Source organism: Dipodomys merriami, unplaced genomic scaffold (assembly GCF_024711535.1).
Source record: "Dipodomys merriami isolate MVZ:Mamm:240054 unplaced genomic scaffold, mDipMer1.0.p SCAF_2, whole genome shotgun sequence".
Classification (NCBI taxonomy): Eukaryota; Metazoa; Chordata; class Mammalia; order Rodentia; family Heteromyidae; genus Dipodomys; species Dipodomys merriami.
Genome location: NW_027203381.1, coordinates 77,276,013 through 77,297,874, shown reverse-complemented (window position 1 = coordinate 77,297,874; position 21,862 = coordinate 77,276,013). Strand labels below are relative to the sequence as shown.

Sequence of the window (21,862 nt, the reverse complement as noted above, 5' to 3'; positions counted from 1 at the left end):
AACACTATAAACAACATAAATTTTAATAAAGCTGACAAATTTAGAATTGCTTTGAGTCTTACCTAAACTAATGAAAACTGGACTTGATGATACATACTTATATAGTCTCAGTCTCTTGAAAGTTGGAGGCAGGAGGGTCATGGTTTGAGATCTATCCAGGCAAACACAGAAGGCATTATCAAAAGAACAGACTAAAAGTAAAAAAAAAATTACTGGGGATTGGTTTATATGGTAAAGAACAACAGTGAGGATCTGAGTTCAATCTTTAATAATTCTCATAATAGGAAGAGATGGAAAAAGGAAGAGGAGAAGGAGAGAGAGAAGAAAGGAGAAGGAGAAAGCATGAACTTTATAAAAAGTCAAATTTTAATCCTATTTCAACATCTACTGTGAAAATTGTATCCACATTGAAATTAAGTTGTTCTATTTTCTATTATATTGCCAGGACAGAATCACTTAGAGAAGAAGTGGATCCATGACAATCTCTTTCTTCCATCCACACTGAACTTGAACTTCTTTGCCTACAACCTTGCTTCTCAAAACATACAATAAAATTATACATTTTTACTGCCAGTCTACTAAGTATTATCCTGAAAATGACCTGTAAAATAGACTTATTCAGTAAGATATTAGTCTTCTCTTCTGTGTACATAGCAAAGATCACTAAAATATAAAAAGCAGTAATTTTAGGCCAGGCTCTTCTCCCAACTAATCAGATGAAATTTTCTGAGGACAAGAAATATGCAGCTTTAGTATTTTTCTAAAGCTCTCTGGCTGCTCATAATATATAGCCCTGGTGGCAACTACCCAAAGCAGCACCTCTTTCACTTGAATCTGCTTAGAAATTAATGAGAGTTCTTGTGTAGATCCAATATAGTCCCTCTGGGATAGTCTCAGAGACTTTTTCACTCTTCTTGTGTACCAGTCTGGAGGCTTCAACTTAGTGACAGGCACTGTCCCTGTGCTAGTTTTGTGAGGGATGGGGTTATTTATTTTTCTCTTATTATTTCCCACTTTTTCTTTTTCTTTTTCTTTGTCTAGGCTAGTGTTTTACAATTGAGCCACAGCCCCACATCTGGCTTTATTGTGGTTAATTGGAGATCAGAATCTCACTTTTTCTTTTTCTGTCCAAGCTAGCTTTGAATTGTGATCCTCAGATCTCAGCCTCTTGAGCAGCTAGGATTACAGGTGTTACCCACTGGCACCTGGCCAGAGATTTTACTTTTAAACAAATGACTGTAAGCTACCTAAGGTTCCCATCTACAGCCAGTGCTTATGATAATAAAAGTCAGTATTTAGCTGGACCCTGGTGGCTCATGCCTGTAATCCTAGCAACTCAGGAGGCTGAGATCTGAGGATCACTGTTCAAAGCCAGCCCAGGCTGTGAGACTCTTATCTCCAATAAACTACCAGAAAACCAGAAGTGGCACTGTGGCTCAAATAATAGAGCACTAGCCTTGAACTGAAGAGCTGAGGGACAGTGCCCAGGCCCAGAGTTCAAGCCTCCCCCTCCCCCCCTATGAGTCAGTGTTATTAAAGCATGGGCCCCACTTGAAGTAGAATTATCAACTGAGAACTTGTTAGACATTCTTGAGCATTGAGACTTCTCAGAAACTCTGAAAGTGGGGCCCACCAGTGGACCTTTTAACAAGTCTTCCATGTTCTCTGTCTCTCTCTCTGTCTCTCTCTCTGTCTCTCTCTCTGTCTCTGTCTCTGTCTCTGTCTCTGTCTCTGTCTCTCTCTGTCTCTCTCTGTCTCTCTCTGTCTCTCTCTGTCTCTGTCTCTCTCTCTCTCTCTCTCTCTCTCTCTCTCTCTCTCTCTCTCTCTCTCTCTCTCTCTCTCTCTCTCTCTCTCTCTCTCTCTCTCTCTCTCTTTCAATACTCAGGACATGGGTACTCTCCCTTAGCTTTTTCGCTCAAGGCCGGCATTGTACCACTCGGGTTCTATGTCCCCTTCTGGGCTTTGTTTTCTGCTTAATTCATAACATTATTTTTCCTTTTGCTGTGATCCTCAGCTCTTACTCTCTGCAGTAACTTGGATTAGAGATATGAGCCATTGGTGCTTGGCTTTTCCAGGTAATTTAGACACACACTTAAGTTTAAGAAAAATCATCCTTCAAAAAGTTTCTTAAAGTCTAAACAACCGGCTGCATGTAGTTGGAAAACCACTGATATTTAATGTTTGTCGAGCCCTTTACAATTCAACAAACTTTTACCTCAAGCATGCTTCTTAAAATAACATTGTAGAGTAGCTAAAATAGTTTCAGCATTTTGCAAATGAAACTGTAGCCCAAAATAATGTGAGGATTTGCTCAAAGTCATAGCGAACAAGGATAGATCCAATTTTAGCGCTTAGCTCTTTTGAATTTCACAAATTAACATGTTAGGCATTCTGGGAAGAACAGGGCCAATGGCTATTACCAGTAAGTAATGGCCTGAAGGAAAGGTATCTTTACAGTTCAGGTGATGACAGGGAGGAGGACCAACGCATCCACACACTTCCTATCAGGTGAGTCACAGCTGTTTGTACTTGGAACTCTCAGAGACCACAGCAAAATGCACTAATCTGTTTTGGCCTGAGTTCGCTGTTATGAGGAATCAGCTTCAGGAAACACATATTTTAACCTTCACCAACTGACATAGGGATGAATCATCCCTTTTGGTAGTTCTCTTCTCCATTTTACAAGTTATTTATTTGAAGCCAAATTATATAAAGCAGAAAACACACACACATATGCACATATATAACACACAGTGCATATATATATGTGTGTGTGTATGTGTATACTATATATATGGTACATATTTGTATGTACATATGTATATATGAACTTATATATTCCAAACTTACTGCACCACACACACTTATACATACACACACACACACACACACACAAACACGTATGAACACAAAAGACAATTTTCATTTGTCTCAGATTGGGAGACTATGTTTCTTGGTTCATAAATGACAATACATGCATTCTTTGACAAAGTGTATATACAATGTCATATTCCTAGATGATATGTATGTTATACTATAATAATCGATGTCATTGGAAACGGATGACCCTTAATGTATTAGTAGTAATTAATTAGTAGATTTTGATGACCTCTGGTGATAGCTACAAAGAAAGAAAACCTCATAATTGTTACTAACTCGCCCTATACACCACTAAAGTTTGTTTCCAAATAATGAATTATAAGTAGGAGAAAAAAATCACATGTTGTGTAAGGAATTTGTTTGAGTGTTGATGCTTTCTTCCTGAATGTAGGCATTCCAGATGCCTCATGTAAGAGAAACCATTTTCCTTGAAATTTGCACAAAATCTTTACATAGTTTTTTTGTCATAGTTTTTTTTCTTCTTCTCTTTGGTGTAGAATCAGAGAAGTGAAGATCTAGAATCTGGAATCAAAGATTCTTTACTTAAATACTTAGGCTCTTTGGAAATTCTTGATACTTATTCCATGTATTTTACATTTAAATGGGAAAATGTTACTAGCTTATGACATATTATAATATCCTGCCACCACCAGGGAGGTTTAGGATCTTGAAATAATACAAGTTCAACTCAAAATGTTTAGAGTGACATTTTGGGGAGCTTCTGCATTTTATTATATCTAGCCTGTACGGTCATACATGCATGCACATATGCTATCCACAAAGGAACTTTATGAGCAGATAAATGATAGCATAATACATCATTCAACTTGTAAAGTTATATGGAATCAAGTGTTTCATACTCATCTTTCCTTGCACATACTATTTACATTACACATATGGTCCATGGTACCATTAAAGTGAAATTTTTGAATTTTGGTTTAGAACACTATGTATTTTCATTTTATCTTGATTTATCACAGCTACATGGCTTTAATGCATGAAGATCCAGCAGGAAGTGTACCTTTGGGTGTGTCTGTGTGAAAGTTTAGCAGCTTTCTAGAAGCCATATTGGAAACTCACCCTGTAGTTGATGGACAACCTGTTCTTACTGGGGTGGAAGTGTGGTAGGCAGACTCTATTCAGAAACCCATCTGAGGTTGCATCCTGAAAGAACGTCTATGGATAAATGTGTCATACACTTTTCTATACATGCAAATATAAATACTGTTAGGTGCTGCTGGTGCTATTGATCTGTGTGTCACACTTTGATTCTGGAGCTTTCAAAAAGCAACATGGTCAGCTATGTATACCTCAGGTTGGTCATTTCTCTTTCAGGTTTTGCCACTATAAATCTGTAGTTTTCTTTTTGTTTTCAAAAAGAGAGAGATTCCAGAGCAAGTCAGCAAGACTAATGTGTACTCTCCTATCATGATCCACTATTACACCAAGACTCATAACTAGATAAAGATAAGCATCAATTGTCTAAAGACACTCTTGTTTCGTGGAAGTAAGGCAGTGAAGGTAAATGTTTTGGGAACAAGTTGGCAAAACTCCTGTCACTGGACCACCAGAATTACAAGCCTCCCTTGTCTCCTATTGCCATTTCAAATTATTCAGGGCTTCAGACTAATAGAGGACTTTTTTTTCTTTTCTTGCCATTTCACTTTCTCAGTGCCAAACATCTACTGTGGCTTCCAATGAATCAAGTTCTCCTTCCTCTCTTCCCCCTAGAAGCTCACACTCCCAGCAAAATGTCACAAACAAAGTGGAAGCATGCCTTTCCCAGGCTAGACTTCCAAACAGAAAGTCAGAAGACCATTCTTCACCAGGAAACTGACCCACAAAGCTTACTGGATTCAGTTGAAGAGATTTAAGAGAAGGTCAGCTAAGGAAACAAAAGCAACTCTCACCATAGTACTTCTGATAGAGCTCTACCAACTCAAAAATGAAGTTTTGTCCAAGGCAGACAATTAAAAAGAGGTCATGTTAGGTGAGGGCTGGGAGGCTATAGATTCCTGTTGATGATCTATTTGTATGCTTTCTTTGTGTATCGTCTCTTTTCCAGGAAAGAACTGGACTTTTTGCTTATAAACCCATTTCCATAATAAAGTATAATGGATAAAAATTACTCCATTTCTTTTAAGCCACAGACATCGAGAAACACAAGTATACTGTAAGTTGACATTTATATAATCAGACTACATATCCTACATGGAGAGGTCTACATGTATGCTACATGAAAGTATAGTATATCCGCAGAATACATGAAAGCAGAAGCATACTATTATTGTGCTGAATTAACATATAACTTTATCTAACTCTTTCATACCTATAGATTAGGATAGTGGCAATATTGACTTAAATCTTACAAAGTTCATAAACATTTACATAGAAACTGGTACAGAGTCAGCACACATCTTTCATATTCAGCCTTATGGTGAAAATTGTATTTCTAGGGATAACATATTTCTATAGATTGCTTCATTAAAGGGTTAATGATCTTAGGCGATCTGGATGTTAGCAGATGAGGTGGCACGCTTGTGTGTTTGCAAAAACATTTTCTGCATTACATCTAAATCCCTTGCAAACAGATAAATTACTCTATAAATCTTATTGCTCCATGTGGATAAATCACCCACACAGGTTTACAAGATTGGAAAGCTACAAGGGAAAATTTACTTTGGATTGTAGGGTCTTTGGGATTCATAATCACCCAGTGTTCAGGAAATGAAGAAAGAATTACTTAGACATTCACATTCTCTTACTTTTTACTATCTGGAAAAATATATACATGCAATACACACACACACACCCACCCACACACACACACACACACATACACACACACACATATTCACATAAGACACCACACACACATGCTCCTCCCTAACAAGACTAGAGATCCCAAAGCAGGACACTCTGTGACAGCCAACCAAATTTATTTCTGAGAACAGAAAAGAAAACTTTGCTGTTGTCGGCAGCTCTGCTACAGAACAGCTCCCTGATGCCCCAGGGTTTATGCAGTATCAGCTCCTTCCACACAGATTAGAGGTTTATTTTCTATTGCATACTATTCTTTTTATGGCTATAACCAGAAATATTAGCTAGATAGACAGACCCAACACTGGAGGAAATGAGATTTTAAAAGATCTCTAAGGACAGTGTTTTCTTTCTTTTATTTATTTTTTATCACTAGCAGATTTTCAAGTAAATCCTAAAAGGCAAAGGTAGAAAAGAGGAAGAGAAAAGGAAAACACAAGAAAAGAAGCTTGGAGCTTTTTAGAGATAAATAATACTTAGGTGTCATTTGGGTCCCTTCTCGGGGTCAAACTCCCAAGGACTATGACTCTCCTTTTCTAAATTTCTATCCCTGAATTATATTTCAGAGGTTGGCAGAGCTACACAGAGATACGACTTTTAAGTCAATAATCAATTCGAAATATCCATGTTATATCAGGTTAATTCTTTCCCAGTCTCTGTGCTTAATAGTCCTATTCTTCAGTGCTTGTGATTGGGCAAGAAAGATCCTTTTTCTCTTCCTCTCTTCATTCTTGTGTTGATTTCTATGCACAGTCCAGAAGAAGCTCAGTAACCAACCAAAGTTCTAACATTGATTTATTGCCCTAGATGTCAATTAGAAGATCTTTACAGACAGTCCTCTATCAGAACTATTGCTAGGGCTGACTGAGAGCCTTGATGTACTAGAGTGCCCTAGTACATACATCACACACACACACACACACACACGGAGGCAGGAAGAACACATCAGTGTGTACCACTCTTTGAGAGCCATAATTTAACAACTATTTCCTTAGATTAAGAAGCCTCCACAAAACTCGGAAGTGCCAAGCATCACCAATTACAAAATCAAGAATACTGCTCCAATGCTACTAATGTGTGTGTGTGGGGGGTAGAGGGGGGTCAGGGAAGTGGGGGAGGAAGGGTGAAGTCCAGCATCCATGATAAGAAAAACAGTGTGCAAAGAACTAAACAACATTCCATTAGCATCCCAGGATATTGAAAAGGACCAGAATTCCCTTCAATTTTGTCGGACGCTGTGCGTTCTACTCAGTAAAAGCAACACACACACACACACACACACACACACACACACACACACACACACACACACCCTGCAGCAATACCAAAGGAGCAGAAGTTCAAGGACCTCAGCTTGCACACACACACACACACACACACACACACACACACACACACACACACAGACCACAGACACACAGACACGCACACACCAGAAAAGTTGTCCGAAAAGCCCCTACCTGAGGATGGCCGTGTCCCCCTGTCTCACGGTGATGTTGTCGGTGCCTCGGTTAAAATCCACGCTGCGAACGGGCAGTCCTGTGGGAAGAAGGCAGAGCAATCTCAGTAGGACCAGCGGCAACTGTTTCCGATCAGGCTGAACTCTCCCAACCATCGTGGCCAAGCCGAGTTGCAGGTCCGAGGTGCACTCCGGAGGGCGTGTGTGCACACGCGGCTGGCTGGAGAGAAGGCTTTACCAACCCCGGGCTGGCATGCACAGCCCAGGGAACTCGGATTTGCCCCGTTGGTGGAACTCTTCTTTCCTTCACTCAGTCTCTTTCCCTTCTAAGACTTAACAAAAGCCCTCAGAAAACCCACACAGGGGTCGAGGAGGAAAAGTCGCAGGAACAACAACAAACAAACAAAACCAAACAAAAATAAAAAGGGAGAGTTACAAAATAGAAAAACCCCTCTAGAAAAGGTGAAGAAGACAAGACTGTCCAAGGCAGAGAGGTATTTCCCCTGGACGCTCTAGCTTGACGCTCCCCTGCCAGTGTGTGAGCTGAGCTCCTCTCTGTAACCCACTTTCCTTCCCAGGCTGGTGAGCGAGCGAGCCAGCACCGAGCCTGCCAGTGAGTGTAAAGAAACAGCCTAGCAGCAGCAGCAGCAGCAGCAACCCAGCGGCTCTTTCCCCCTCCTCCCTTCTCTGCTTCTCCTTCCAGTCTCTGACTCTCTCTCCACTCAGCACCTCCCCCCCTCCCTCTTACCCTGCTGGGTTTCAACAGCCCCACCACGTCATCCCCCTCTTCCCTCCCCTTGGCGTGGCCCCTTGCTTCGCACAACTGCCCCCTTCAACAGCAGCCAGCTCAATGAAAGCCTGATGCGCCTTTGGGTTGTCAGGACAACAGCTCCATCTGAGGCCTGGCTGATTTCCTTAAGAAGAGGGAATGGAACTCAGAGGAACTGTTCAAGACCAGGGAGAAGGGAAAAGGACTTTGGTTATAAAAGGACAGGAGAAAGAGTCCAGGAATCGATGAGAAAAGAAGGGAAAAGGAATGAGAAAGAGAAATGCAAACTGACAAATGGAGGGAGTAAAACAGAAAGGAGAGGAAGGCAAGGGGTGGGGGAGGGCGGGAATCAGACTCAGAAAGATGAAGGAGTGTGAAACACAAGAAACTTGACTGTGGAGGAGTAGTGATTAAAAGCCAACGTTGAATTCCAATGAAATCTTCCTTTCCAGAACTCACATCATGTTTATTTTTTTCTCCCTCTTGCACTTTCTGTTATAGAATTAAAAAAAAAAAAGGTTTATTTTCTCTCCCTCTTTCATCCCCTCCCCCTCTTGAAACCCCCTTATGAAAGATGGATGGGATACAATGCTGGTATTGAGTGGTCTGGGTGTGAATGCTGGGCTTGTCTTACCAAGTGCCAGCCTCAGCAGCTGATCCCCAATCCCTAAATCAACCTCACTCTCCAGGAAACCCTCAGTCCCATACATTAGTAATGGTATTAAGGATGATTGTTTAATTGGCACATTGCTGCTTCTACACAAGTTTCTACTGGCATTTGCTTCTCACAATGTTCCTATGCAAGGAAGTAGATTGGTTTATCAGAAGGCTTGTTATTTCTAGGGAGATCCAAGGCTTTCTACAGTGCTCTAATGAATACCAGACAGTTACCATCGTTTGTCACTATTGCTCCAATAAGCCAAGTCAGCGAAGAGGTCCAAAAGAGCTAGTACTGTTATGAACCTCTTAAGTCAGAGACCCAAACGACCAGACATGGGGACAAAAGATAGAGTTGGACCAAAACATTTCTTTCCTTCTTTTAAATTTCCTTTCCTTGAAGACTTCATATAAGAAAATATTCACAGAATACAAGATGCCAATGGTACAGAATGCCATAGGATGAATTGCAGTCATCTACTTATTTCTATCTTTAGGTAACCATTTTCCTAATCTGGAGACAACAAATATGGCTAATTTCTCATACATATAAGAAGGCAAAGGAAGAAGCATAAGGAATGGGAAATTGAAGTTCCTTTAGGGTCTGAACAAGAGAATCTGCCTTCAGACCCTAAGACAGAATTACACATGCTTTCCTTTTGGGTTTGACACCAGCAAATATTAAGGTTTAAAGTGTTTTCTGAAAGCTAGAATTAGTTTATAAACACATAAGTAAACAAATGTATTAACTGAAATATGGTAGACTCAGAGGACACAAACATTGCAATCCCTTACAAAGGCAAAAATCAAAGTTTAAAAAAATAAAGAAATGGAATGGGTACCTACAAGGAGTGGGGTAGAGTTGAAAGTAAGAAATGGTGGAAAAGAGTAAAAAATTCAATATATGCCGGTCGCTGGTGGCTCATGCCTGTAAACTTAGCTACTCAGGAGACTGAGATCTGAGGATCCTGATTCAAAGCCAGCCCAGGCAGGACAATCTGTGAGACTCTTATCTCCAATTAACCACCAGAAAACAGGAAGTGGCTCTCTGGCTCAAGTGGTAGAGAGCTAGCCTTGAACAAAAGAGCTGAGGGACAACACCCAGGCCCAGAGTTCAGACCCCATGAGTGACAAAAATAAATAAATAAAAATAATGTATATCTTACAAAATTTAGAAAAGTGAGGGATGGATAAAAATGTTAAAGCAGGTAATACAGATGGAGACATATAAAATGGTTTGTGGAATGACCACTCCTTTGTACAACTACTTAAAGATCATAAAATTTAAATGAACAAAATAATAAAGTGTTTCCTCAATGGTAGCAAAGAAAGCCCCCAAAATTTGCATAGACAGCTTTAAACTCAACCAGACTTCGAGTGACTCCTGGAATCCCCTTCTACAAATATGAATGGAGGGAAGTCCAGTGGTGAAGCATCTATTTTCTGCCTCTCTCCTGGGCCATTTTCTGGCTACAAATATTCCACTTTCAAAAACTACACCCATACCCATCCATACCCACACGCATAGATGTACACAAAATTTAACACAAAGCTAATATCGTTATTCTTCTTAGTTACACAAATCACTAGCCCAAGTATTTTCAAAATGAATAAAAGTAATGTGCTTGGGAATCCTTGTCAAACCTGAGCAGAGCACAAGCTCTAAGGAGTACTTCGTGTGCTGACACCTGCCTTGTTCCCCAGATTCTTCAAAGTATTTCTTTGTAGAATTGTTATCAGCTTAAAAGTAGATGATATCTTAAAGATTATGTGATGAGAAGAAGGAAGACCTTTTGTCATTGAAGAAAAGACTTTGAAGGACTGGAATCTGAGTTGTCACAAATGCGAGGTTTATAAAGTCAATTAATTTTATTTGAATGGTGAATTCATTTCATATAAATCAAGATGTACTCTGTCAGGGCTAATCAGCAGTGCCAGCTAAGAAGACACTGATGTTCCACTACAAAACCATAACTTAAACTAAGCAGTTAAAATGTGTAGCCCATTTTGCCATAGGAAAAGATGATTAGATTAAGTGGGTATTTGCAACACAAGTCTCAATCTTGATGGGTAAATGAATGTTAATGTCAGTAGGGGGGTATAGTGTAGGGTGGAGAGGGTTGCAATGATTATGTTATCATGCTATATTATATGTGAGCACTATATTATATTAACTGCTACCATTCCTGTTAGGCTTCTGAGGTCTTAAATATGAAGGCTTTGCATATTCAAAGCCATAGTTGCAGCCTATATTGTGCTAAGAGACAGAAAAATAATAGAAGAGTTAGGGTTCTACTAGATGATGTTTTTCCATTGATGCTAGCAGATGGATAGCTTGATCTTAAGTGTTATCCTAGCTATTGGGTAAAGAAGATTAGACATTCCTAGAATGTGAGCACCCATTTACACCAGAGGGCTTGGATGGACAAAGAAGGAGGTTTTATCCAAGGCAAAAACAAGTATGGATGGAGTAATAGCATATTATTTGCAGAAAATGTACACATGACTGTTTACTAATACCTGTACCTATATTCTCAGGCTACTGGTAGAATAATTCACAACAGAGGCATTGGAATGAAGAATTTGTAGTAAATCAATCACATCCAGAGTTTTTCTGTACAATCATTATGAGAAAAAGCATAGTATTTCGTTAATCAAGACTGTAATCAGAATTGTGATGGAAATGCTTAACCTACTTAAGAAGAGAAAATCACAAGTATGTATTTGTATAGAAATAATCAAAAAGATCAGTTAAAGGTATTTTCAATATCTTCATTAAACCAAGTCCAGTTCTCGACAACTTTTGACTTACTATGAGCATATAAACAAACGTTAAAAAGGGCAATAATTCAAGCTGCTCAGTCAATCAGTCTAATCAAATTAGAATAGATGCCTGAACAATTTCAAGCTCTTGATGTCTATCATATGTTATTAATGTAGTAGTGTTTATACCTAACTAGCATTTCAAATACCACTCATTATCCTAAAACTTGGCCCAAAAGGAAAAGATTCTGATTGATCAATATGAGGATGGAGGAAAGATGATTGAATGCCCAAGTCAACTTATGTGATTACCTCATCATTTACAAAGCACTAAGTCAATTAGTGGGTATACTATTATCATTTTCAAAGTATGGCTTCTCAGAGGTTTCTCTTTATACTCTTTTCATGATCCTCTTTTTTCTCTTCTTTTATGGTCTCCCTTTTTAAATAAATTCAATAGTCCATAAAATTGGATAATGTATCGAATCCTCACAGTCATTCTTCCCAAACTATGCTGATATTAACTTTTCTACTTCCATTCCTTAGAACTGTAGAGAGGCAAATAAACAGATATGTTTTTGAAATGTACAATGCTATTTTTCTAGAATCCACTATATACATTCTTCCCAAAAGGTTGACAAAAATGAACATACTTTTGGGTTATTTGTGAGGCAAGTATGGCTGTTAGCCATGTGAAACAGCCATCATCACCCAAGTAAGATGATGTTAACTACTACTTTAAAATAACATACTGCCTTTCTAAAAGAGGCTGTAGGAGATTCTGGTGTTCTCCAGGGACAAATACTGCAAGAGAAAACAAAAACTGACTAACATTTGAGTAGCCTGAGAAACATGAAAGGTTTATTCCTCCCCTTAGCTTTTTACGGTAATAGGTTCACATAAAATCCAGATGTAGACTGGAATGCACAACTAATTTAGCCACATTGCTTGCATTTTATGCTAAACATGACTGGCTCATTATTAATACACCACTCTACATTTCTATAATAGAAAAGTCTTAATCACAATAATGTCATGCCTGTAGTGGACTTTCATAAGTAGAATTAGTGTTTCCATATGAACTATAAATACAGAGTTGTGAATACTTCTCCTTAGGATTTCTACTATGACATTCTAATGATTTCATCATAATTTAGCAATGTTTGAATATTTTAGCTCATGCTTATAAGTGTGGCTCAATCTCATATGAGTATCACTTGGATATCTCACACATAATTTCATTTTCACACATGTCACTGTGTAATAAAATCTTCAACCTTCAATTCAGTTAAATATCATTCAAATAATTCTCATGGATCCTCCAGTGATGCAAAACACTTGACCCAATTTCTGCACAATGAAAATCACTATCTGGTTTGCTTCTGGTGCATGCCATTGTAGTTCATTGTTATCATATCAATCCTCTGCTTCTAAGTACATTTTGCTCAGTTATTTTATTTTTATTAGCATTAATGCTCTGATATGTCCCAATTTTCACACAGAGATTCCTGAGCTGTTACTTGCATTCTCTCATCTTGTTTTTGCTCCTGATTACATGTATTTACATCTTCTGATACACTGGTATAACAATACACTTATTCTTGCATACCATATTATTTCAAAGAAATGTGTACAATGGTCTTTGGAACCAGCTATTTTCTAAGTTTTCTAATGCAACCATGGCCACTATGTACAACGTAATGGCCAAATAATACCTCATCAGCATCACTACTGTTCTTTTTGATCTCCCTACATATAGGAAAAACATTGCCACACCTGGCAAGGTGGCAGAAATAGCATTTTTAGAATAGCAAGATGTTAGATCAGGCAGGCAATCTACCAATCTACACTAGCTTTGAGGTGGTTTTTGTGATTTAGATGCCTACAATCACAAAATAGGCTAAGAAAAGTAGAAGAGTAGAGGCAGGAATATAGTTCTAACACTTTGAAACGTGAAATATTCATGATTCATTCATTTACTGAATATGCATCTACTGATATAATAGTGGGTAAATGCAGACTAAGATGGTTGTAGAATTCATAGCCTAGATATAAAAATAGATATAAGTAAATGAACACATAAGATTATTATTTTATAGAGTAAATGCTATGGAAAAAAGAATATGTGATAGAGAATAAATAGCCTAGATGTATGGAGATAGGTTGAGAAAAACACAAAGAAAAATGATTTAATAAAACTATTTCAACTGGGCGCCAGTGGCTCACAACTCTAATCCTAGCTAATCAGGAGGCTGAGATCTGAGGATCATGGTTCAAAGCCAGCCTGGGCAAGAAAGTACATGAGACTCTTATAGCCAATAAATCACTAGAAAACCAGAAGTGGCGCTGTGGCTCAAGTGGTAGAGCGCTTGCCTTGAGCTGAAGAGCACAGGGATAGCATCCAGGCCCCGAGTTCTAGCCCATGACTGACAAAAAAAAAAAATCTATTTCATGGTTTTGATTATATGTAGATTCTACATCATGTATATTATCTATATTTATAATATATTACATATTATATGTGTTGTATATTACATAATATATAATATATAAGGAATATTCTATGTTAGTATGTTATACACACACATACACACACACACACACACACACACACACACACACATATATATATATATTCATACAAATGTTGAACTGTTTGGAGAAGTATGAAAAGGATGGGAGAGGGAAGGGGAAAGGGAAAGCTCCCAGAGGTGAATAATATAGAAGTTTTTATGTCTTTATATGAATATAGATGAATGAAATAAAAAAAATTTTTAAGCAGGAAGGAAGAATGAAGATAAGAAAGAGTAATAAAAACAGTATACTTGATAAATGTACAACATATGCATGTATGGAAATATCTCAATGAAACACATCTGTGCAATTAATGTAAACTACTGAATTAAAAAAAATAGGGGTCAACATAAATGTCTTTGAAATGGTAATGTTAAAGCCAAAAACCTACAATATGAAAAGAAGTAATGAAAATATCAGCAAGATCTTTCCAAATAGAAGAAATGTCATTTCAAAGGCCCTTAGTTAGAATATGCTTAAGTTATGCACTGGGGATTAAAACAACAATTATAAACATGAAATATAGTTTGTGTGTCTGCTGTGGTAGGTAGTTGGAAAACAAGTAGATAAACTACACGTTTAGAAGGAATCAAATTTGAAAAGATTCCATGCTATAGAAGTTAAATTTTATTCTACCAGCCTAATATTATTTTGGTGAAAGTTTACCAAGAAACTTACATTATCTGATTTATATTTTATTAAGATTTAGGTGAATACAATAGAGTCTATGAACTGTCAGAGCACAATAGTGGAAGCAAAGAAACTACTAGAAGGAGATCTTATTCATACAATCATAATGGTGTCATATTGAGTGGTAACAGTAGAGATTAAAGGAAGATTAAATGAGTAGACAGGCTCATGTTGGGAAGACACCTCCAATTACCAATGTTCTGTTAAAAGTGATGTCTATTTTTCAAATGCTAGCATTTTATCTCATTGAACTCATCCAACACTGTTATATACCCTTATTGAAGGTTTCTACTCACCAAGGAAGAAGCAACAGAAGCCATGTAGGCTTTCATTATTGAGATCAGAAAAAAAAAATATATTGTTCAGTTGTTGTTTTTCTTCCAGTATAAATGCTACTTACTTTTTAATATGGTAGTATGGTAATTAAATATCAGCATAATCAAAAGTGTTTTGTTAAAGATTAAGAGATGTATAACAGGATAAGCAGATGTTATTTAGTAGCTAAACTTTACTAAATGTTTTTGTACACATCTATATTTATTTTTCAGGCAATTGGTACCCAGCTAAATCTAAATGGAATGCCTAGCTAAATATCTTGAGGCTGTAAGTCATGTAAATAGCACTAATATGTTTCCTCCAGAGTTTACTGACAATATTGAGCTGCAGGGAAAGTCTAGTGTTAGGTCATTATATTATGCAAAGGGTCCCAGAAGTTTGCCTGCTTGAAAGACTCTTCCTTTGCTGTGTAGCTTAGATTGTAATTTGCATTCTCAGCCTTCTCTGCTTTCAATAATGAATGTAGGATCATTGTCTAGATGAGAGAATGAAGATTCACAAGGCTTGTCTCATCAGTCGTATTGCCATATATAAGAACATTCATTAAAGTAATCCATAGCTTTTGAAAGTTACCATATAACAGGCATTATACTTAGCTCTGAACAAACAATGATGTACAAGCCTAACAAGAGAGAGACATTCCAGAGAGGGTTTGAACGCTGTTTTTATACAATCATAAATGAGGCCTTCAAACATGATCTCCAACACAAAGGCTAAAACATATGTCCCATCTGCTCTTTGGTGCTTCTCAGTGCTATAAAATAATAAAATTCAGAAATCCTCAGGTACCCAGGGTCTCACAAGCAAGATAGAAGTAAGGGGAATTCTCAAGAAGCAAAGAAGAATTACCAGTGAGCAAGCAAGGACTATTGTAAGTGGATGGAATCAAAACACAATAGGAGTTCAAGAAAGATCGTCCAGAAGGGGGAAAATCACATTTTAAGTAATTCTTGGAAGATGTTTGAAAATGAGGGATAGTTATAACTTCAAAAAGAATTGTGAAATGGAGAGCCCTACACAACCATTGGAATGACACAAGGATTCGTCTCACTGCAGGTAGAAGGGTCTTTGTAATGAAGAGTCCCAAATGCCTTGAATAAACAATCATACTTCATCCTCAGCAAATGGAAGGCTAGTTTGAATCTGAACAAGTGAAGGGAGATGCTGATATCTAAGGATAATAAATTGACAATGCAAAATCAGGTGTAATGTGGACAAAGTTAATAAACTAGCCTAATAAAGTTGTTGAAGAAACAATAGGAATGAGATAAATACTATCAGTAGTATCCTTTTCTCTTCCAAAGAAATATAAAGGAGGAAGAAAGCCTTTCATGTAGAGAAGAGGGCATTGTGGGAAGGAGTGTATAGGAGTAGAGATGGAAAACATTTAGGAAGGAAATGACTGTTTTTAATCTGGGGTCCATGTGGAGCTTGACAGGTATGTTAAAGAGTTGTGGTTTTTATTCTGCATGAAGCAGGGAACATACTTCCATTTGTGTTTTAAGAAAATAACTAACTGGTAATAGAGAGAAACATTAGGACAAGGGAATGTCAAGAAACACCAGTTGTAAAGTCTCCAGAACAATGGATGGCATGAATAAAACGGTGAAAACTTTTGGAAGACTTTCACAGAAAGATGGATGAGGCTTGTCAACCCATTGGATATGGAAGTGACAGAAATAGGAAGGGCAAATTTTGTCTTTCTTTCCCTTGTCTTCTTTAAGTTCAGGCTGATAAAAATGGGAAGTAGAATAAAACCTAGTTTCAGAGGGAATTTGGAAACTCTACTTTTAGAATTTTGGATTCCTTCCTAAATTCATACCCAAATAGCCTGCACTTCCAGATGGACATGCTCAGGAAGTTGTCATAGGAAAATGACATTTTTTTTTTTTTCACAGAAGGGCTGTCTCTGACTTCTGTGATAAACTAAGCCCAGAAGACCAGATTTTTTTTCTTCTGTATTTTCCCTTGGCTTTCTTTTTTATCTCTCACATATTTGTGTAACTACAATATGTTTATATAGTATATGAGCACTGAACTAATTTGCCAATAATGGATTTTAGTTTGATTTTTTTAAAAAGCATATGCCCACAAAGCAAGTAATTGATTTTTGTGTTTCCAGAGAAAAATAAAATCTGAACTTGTCTCCCTCTGCTGGTTATACATGGAGGTACCATTGTGCTTGCTTAATCAGAGTAATAGTGGAAAAAATAGGGGAAAGAATAGAAGAAATACTCACTAATAATTTATTGGTTCTTCTTTTTCTTTTTTGTTTGGTACAGTGATAGGGCTTTGAAGTTCACAATGCATATTGCCACCCATAATTTCAAATGTTATCTCTACTGCAACTTTCTGAGATAAACAGTACAATATTACCACCCCATTTGTTTGAAAATTACTGTGAAACTCCAAACTACTAAATTCTCATACAAAATTTACAGGAAAAATCAGGAAGCACATGTAATTAGAAAAAAATTATACACTGCTAAAACTGGAAGAGATCTAGAAAATTGCCAGGTGCCAGTGGCTCACGCCTATAATCCTAGCTCAGGAGGCTGAGATCTGAAGATCCTGGTTCAAAGCCAGCCCCGGCAGGAAAGCCCATAAAACTCTTATCTCCAATAAACCACCAGAAAACTGGAATGTAGCTCAAGTGGTAGAGTGCTAGCCTTGAGCTGAAGAGCTGAGGGACAGCGCTCAGGCTCAGAGTTCAAGCCCCGTGACCGACAAAAAAAAAAAAAAAATTAAAAAAGTCATCTTGTTTAGTGTCTCCTTTTAGAGCTGATATACTGAAACTTAGAGTTTATGCAGCTATTTGGGAACATTGAAATTGATACTCATAGACCTCGCCTCTAAAAACAGTGTTCTTTCTATTGTACCATGTAGACTGCTTAATGTTTTTTTCTAGGATATTAATCCTTTCTCAAGGTAGTTGAAACATCTATGGGTAGGCTAAGTTGTAGATTGGAAATGCCTGTTTCACTAGATGAAGCTAGATGTCCTTTGCATCAGACTTCCACAGCTGTGTTAAACTTGTGAGCAAGTTAAGAAACTTAAGGTAGAACAAAAGGAATGCATCCCAGTTAAACAATGACAATCATTAATCTCTATGGAATAGACCACCAGTCTGTCTACCTTGGAGCTCTCTGGCTTTAGGCGAAGCTTGAAATGGTGTCAGGGATGTTAGAGAGCCTCAGGCTGTATGAGTGGACCTGGAACAGAGTCCTTCACCACCTGTTGTTACTGTGGGCAATAAGGCAGAGAAGAAAGTGCTCCAACCAGAGTGGAGAACCAGACAGGGAAGTACTAGGAAATGCATTTCCGTAAGGAGAATGGAGAGGTTTAAAGCCCTTAGGAGGCAAATATTTGTTACCTTGGGCATGTTCTTGACAGTAACATTTGGAATAGTACCATATGAAATGAAGATTCAGGTAAGAATATATCTCAGTAACTCAAGTATCTACCAGAGAGGGTGGAGAAAGATCAACACAAATTCAAGATTATGAAGGAAGAATCAACAGGGATTAAAAAGTAACTAAATATAAACAAATGAAAAAATGTTCAGTATGGAAGATGAATCTCAAGGATCCTCCTGTTTTCCTGCTCTGAGGTTTCTGGAAAAGTGGATTATCACAGGTAGCCATCAGGGAGAGGAGAACATTCTGGATGGAATGCAGGTGGGGTGAGGGGCTCCTCCCTCATTTGCATCAGGCAGCCCTTGGCCAGCTTCTGCTGTGAGATGGGGATGTGGTGGATGGTGGGTTGGGTGCATTAGTCATTCAGTGTGACTTTCCCAGCTGTGCATAACTACAAAAGGGAAAATTGAACAAAAGGAATCATATTATCCTTTTTGCTGCTGATGCTTATGTTTGTGAGAATTTATAAATAAACTATCATTATTCTGTAGCGTCTAAAACTGTGATATACACTTTCAAACACACTGGAAATACACATAGTACCTAGGCTTAGCTACTTACATTTGACGTCATTGATTATTTTTATATAATTCTAGATTTTATTTACCAGGTCTCAGTAGATCTTGTGCTCAAACTCTTATGTAGCCCAAAATATTCCAGGATATGTTCACTGAATTTGACTGTACATCATTATCCCCTGCTTTTGAGAGTCTTACACCTTTCTTTATTCTAATCTATTTCAAACGGGGGACAGATCTTAAAAAAAACAACCAAAACTGTACACTTCAAAATGCATTTTGAATGTTAAAGTTATGAAATAGTTTTTCTAAAGATAAATAAATAATGAGCTATATGTTAAGATTAGATTTGTTTTAAATATTAAATAAGAAATTTACAAAAGATACTTAGGAATATGGATCTGAGATTAAAAAAAAGACATCCAGTAGCATGAAAGTTTGAAGTTATCAGGTGAATGTGTAAATGCATTTAGAGATGTGGTTTGTGTCTTGATGTGTGTGTGTGTGTATGTGTGTGTGTGTGTGTGTGTGTGTGTGTGTGGCTGTGTAAAATATGTTACACAGAAAAGAACAAGAAGATCAGATTCTAGAACTACATTCAAGAACTATGTCTTGAATAGGGGTTTGCCATGTTGAAAGAAAGAACCAGGGAACTTTGTTCCTGAAAAGCAGCGGGCCAGACTCTCTCCTTTCCTCCATAGAACATAAAGTATTTTCATGTTCATTTATCTCCAGTTGACATCTTATAGCACTCCAGAGAGCTCTTTGGAAGGAAGATGTCATAAATATCAGGGATTAAGATAATAAACATGAAAACAACAATAGATGCTCAAGCTCATTAAACAGAAAGAAGAGGCTTACATATTCATCACTCAGTGGGTTGGATCAATATCAAAAGATGATCAGAACTGAAAGTGGGGAAGGCCAAGGATATTCCTATGTATTCAATCTGGTGTGAAGTATCCTCAGAGGAAGAGTGGTCCTTATACAAATGTGTTCTAATTCAAAGTTCCATTGGGACCATCATAAACCTAGGGATGATTGCTACATTTGCAGTATAATTTCCTGTTCCCAAGAGACATCTTTAGTCATCATTACTATTAAATGGCAGATCAGTGGAGTAGTTTTAAGTATATGGTTGACAGTTTTTCTGAAAGCCAGTTGAAAAAGTGTATTCTTTACAATACAATATGAGATACTGATGTTACCCAGGTATTTTACAAAAGAAAATAAAAACCCTCTGGTAATCAGCACCAATATCATTTGCCCAATAAATGTTTTATAGTCTATTTGAAAAGAAACAAGACATCATCAACTACATATAATGATACACATGCCATATATACCCACCAAATGTACTCCAATGATTGGGTATTTGGTAACCCATTGGCCACTTGGTTATTTGTCTGGTGATTCATAGTCAATTAAACTAAAGCCCAACTACATCACTGGAAGAGAGTAAATTTCAAGACTAACTTCTTAGTTGTACTCACATAGCTTCTAAAGACTGAAACTTTGTTCTCTTAAGTCTTGGAGAGATGTTTGAGAAGAGAAAATGTGTCTGCTGCTATCTTTAGTATTACGTATAGCTTCTGAGCTCCAGTTTTCCTATTTGACAAATGAAAATCCTACAGATATTCAGATATGAGCAGAAGATTTAGTATACCCTCACTGCATTTCTAGCCATTCAATTCTCTCTGTCACCTGGAACTTGGTGCAATGTTACCACACTGATTCTTTATCATTTCTACTTGCCTAGGCAGATCGAGATAGAGTATTATAATGCACTATATGTCAATGTCCTGACTCTCAGCATTGCTTTTCCTTATCTGAAATTTAGAGGAAAAAGTGTCCTTAATTTTTATAGGAAAGTATTAAATATATATCCAAAGATGTCTGTATTCGCAAACTAAAAGAATTTAAAGGGATATTTAATTTATGACTCCTTTTCCCTCTTCATGAGAATTTACAGTGTTTCCCTGATATGAAAAATCCAATAGGATATTTGAGGAAACTTCTTATAAATTATGTGTTGCCTATGCTGGTGTTTGAATACAGTCTGACACTCATTTGTCTTTCCTTGCTCAACTGGTATTCTACCACTTGAGCCATGCCTCCACACCAGTTTGGAGGGGAGAGTTAAATTAGAGATAGAGTCCTGCAGACTTTACTATCTAGGCTAAAATGAACCTATGATTCCTCAAATTTCAGACTCCTGAATAACTAGGATTATTCCAAGTCATTGGCACATGGAACGAACTATTATTTTAAGCCTTAAATACTAATTTTAGATAAAACATGTGTATCTCCCAAATATTTATTTGGATAAGGGTGAAGACATTATCAAACCCATTTCTTTTCATTTTACAACCAAACCAAAGAGTTTAAAGGTCTTCTTTTGTTGTTGGTTGTGGGGCTTGAATTCTGGGCCTGGGCACTGTTCCTGAGCTCTTCAGCTCAAGGCTAGTGTTCTACCACTTGAGCCATAGTGTCGCCTCCAGTTTTCTAGTGGTTAATTGGAGATAAGAGTCTCAAGGATCTTCTTGCCTGGGTTGGCTTTGAGCCTTAATCCTCAGATCTCAGCCTCCTGAATAGCTAGGATTATAAGCATGAGCAACAGGTGCCCAGCTTAATAGCACAAACAGATCCCAAAAGCCAGTATGAGAACACATTTCTTGTTATTGTCTGTGCCAGATTATGATTGAAATAAGCCAGAAGTCAGAAAGGAGTTATCTATGACTATCTGTGCACACCTATGTGTGTTTCTTATGTGCTGATTTGCTTACTCCATTTCTTGTGCAGAAACTCCTCACCTTCCTCTCTATACTTTGCCTCCAACATTTATATAGCAAATTCATGCTCCTTATTCATAGCCAAATACTATCCCTTCTTGAATTCTTGCTTCTTCTAAAGCAAGAATTCTTGCTGCACCCTCCTAGAAAACAAGGCTGTCAAATACATGAGAATTCTTTCAACACAT

At 37.6% G+C, this 21,862-nt stretch overlaps 1 protein-coding gene across 2 annotated transcripts in view; it reads right to left on the bottom strand.

Annotated features, from left to right (window-relative positions):
* Positions 1-7,835, bottom strand: part of Lsamp (limbic system associated membrane protein) — a 615,403-nt gene extending 607,568 nt beyond the window's left edge. The window contains exon 1 of one of the 2 annotated variants that reach the window (XM_070030168.1): positions 7,161-7,835. In XM_070030168.1, the coding sequence (XP_069886269.1) occupies positions 7,161-7,315 (155 nt within the window). In that variant the 5' untranslated portion in view covers positions 7,316-7,835. The remainder of the gene's footprint in view (positions 1-7,160) is intronic. The other variant, XM_070030169.1, reaches the window with a different exon arrangement.
* Between the last annotated feature and the right edge of the window lie 14,027 nt (positions 7,836-21,862).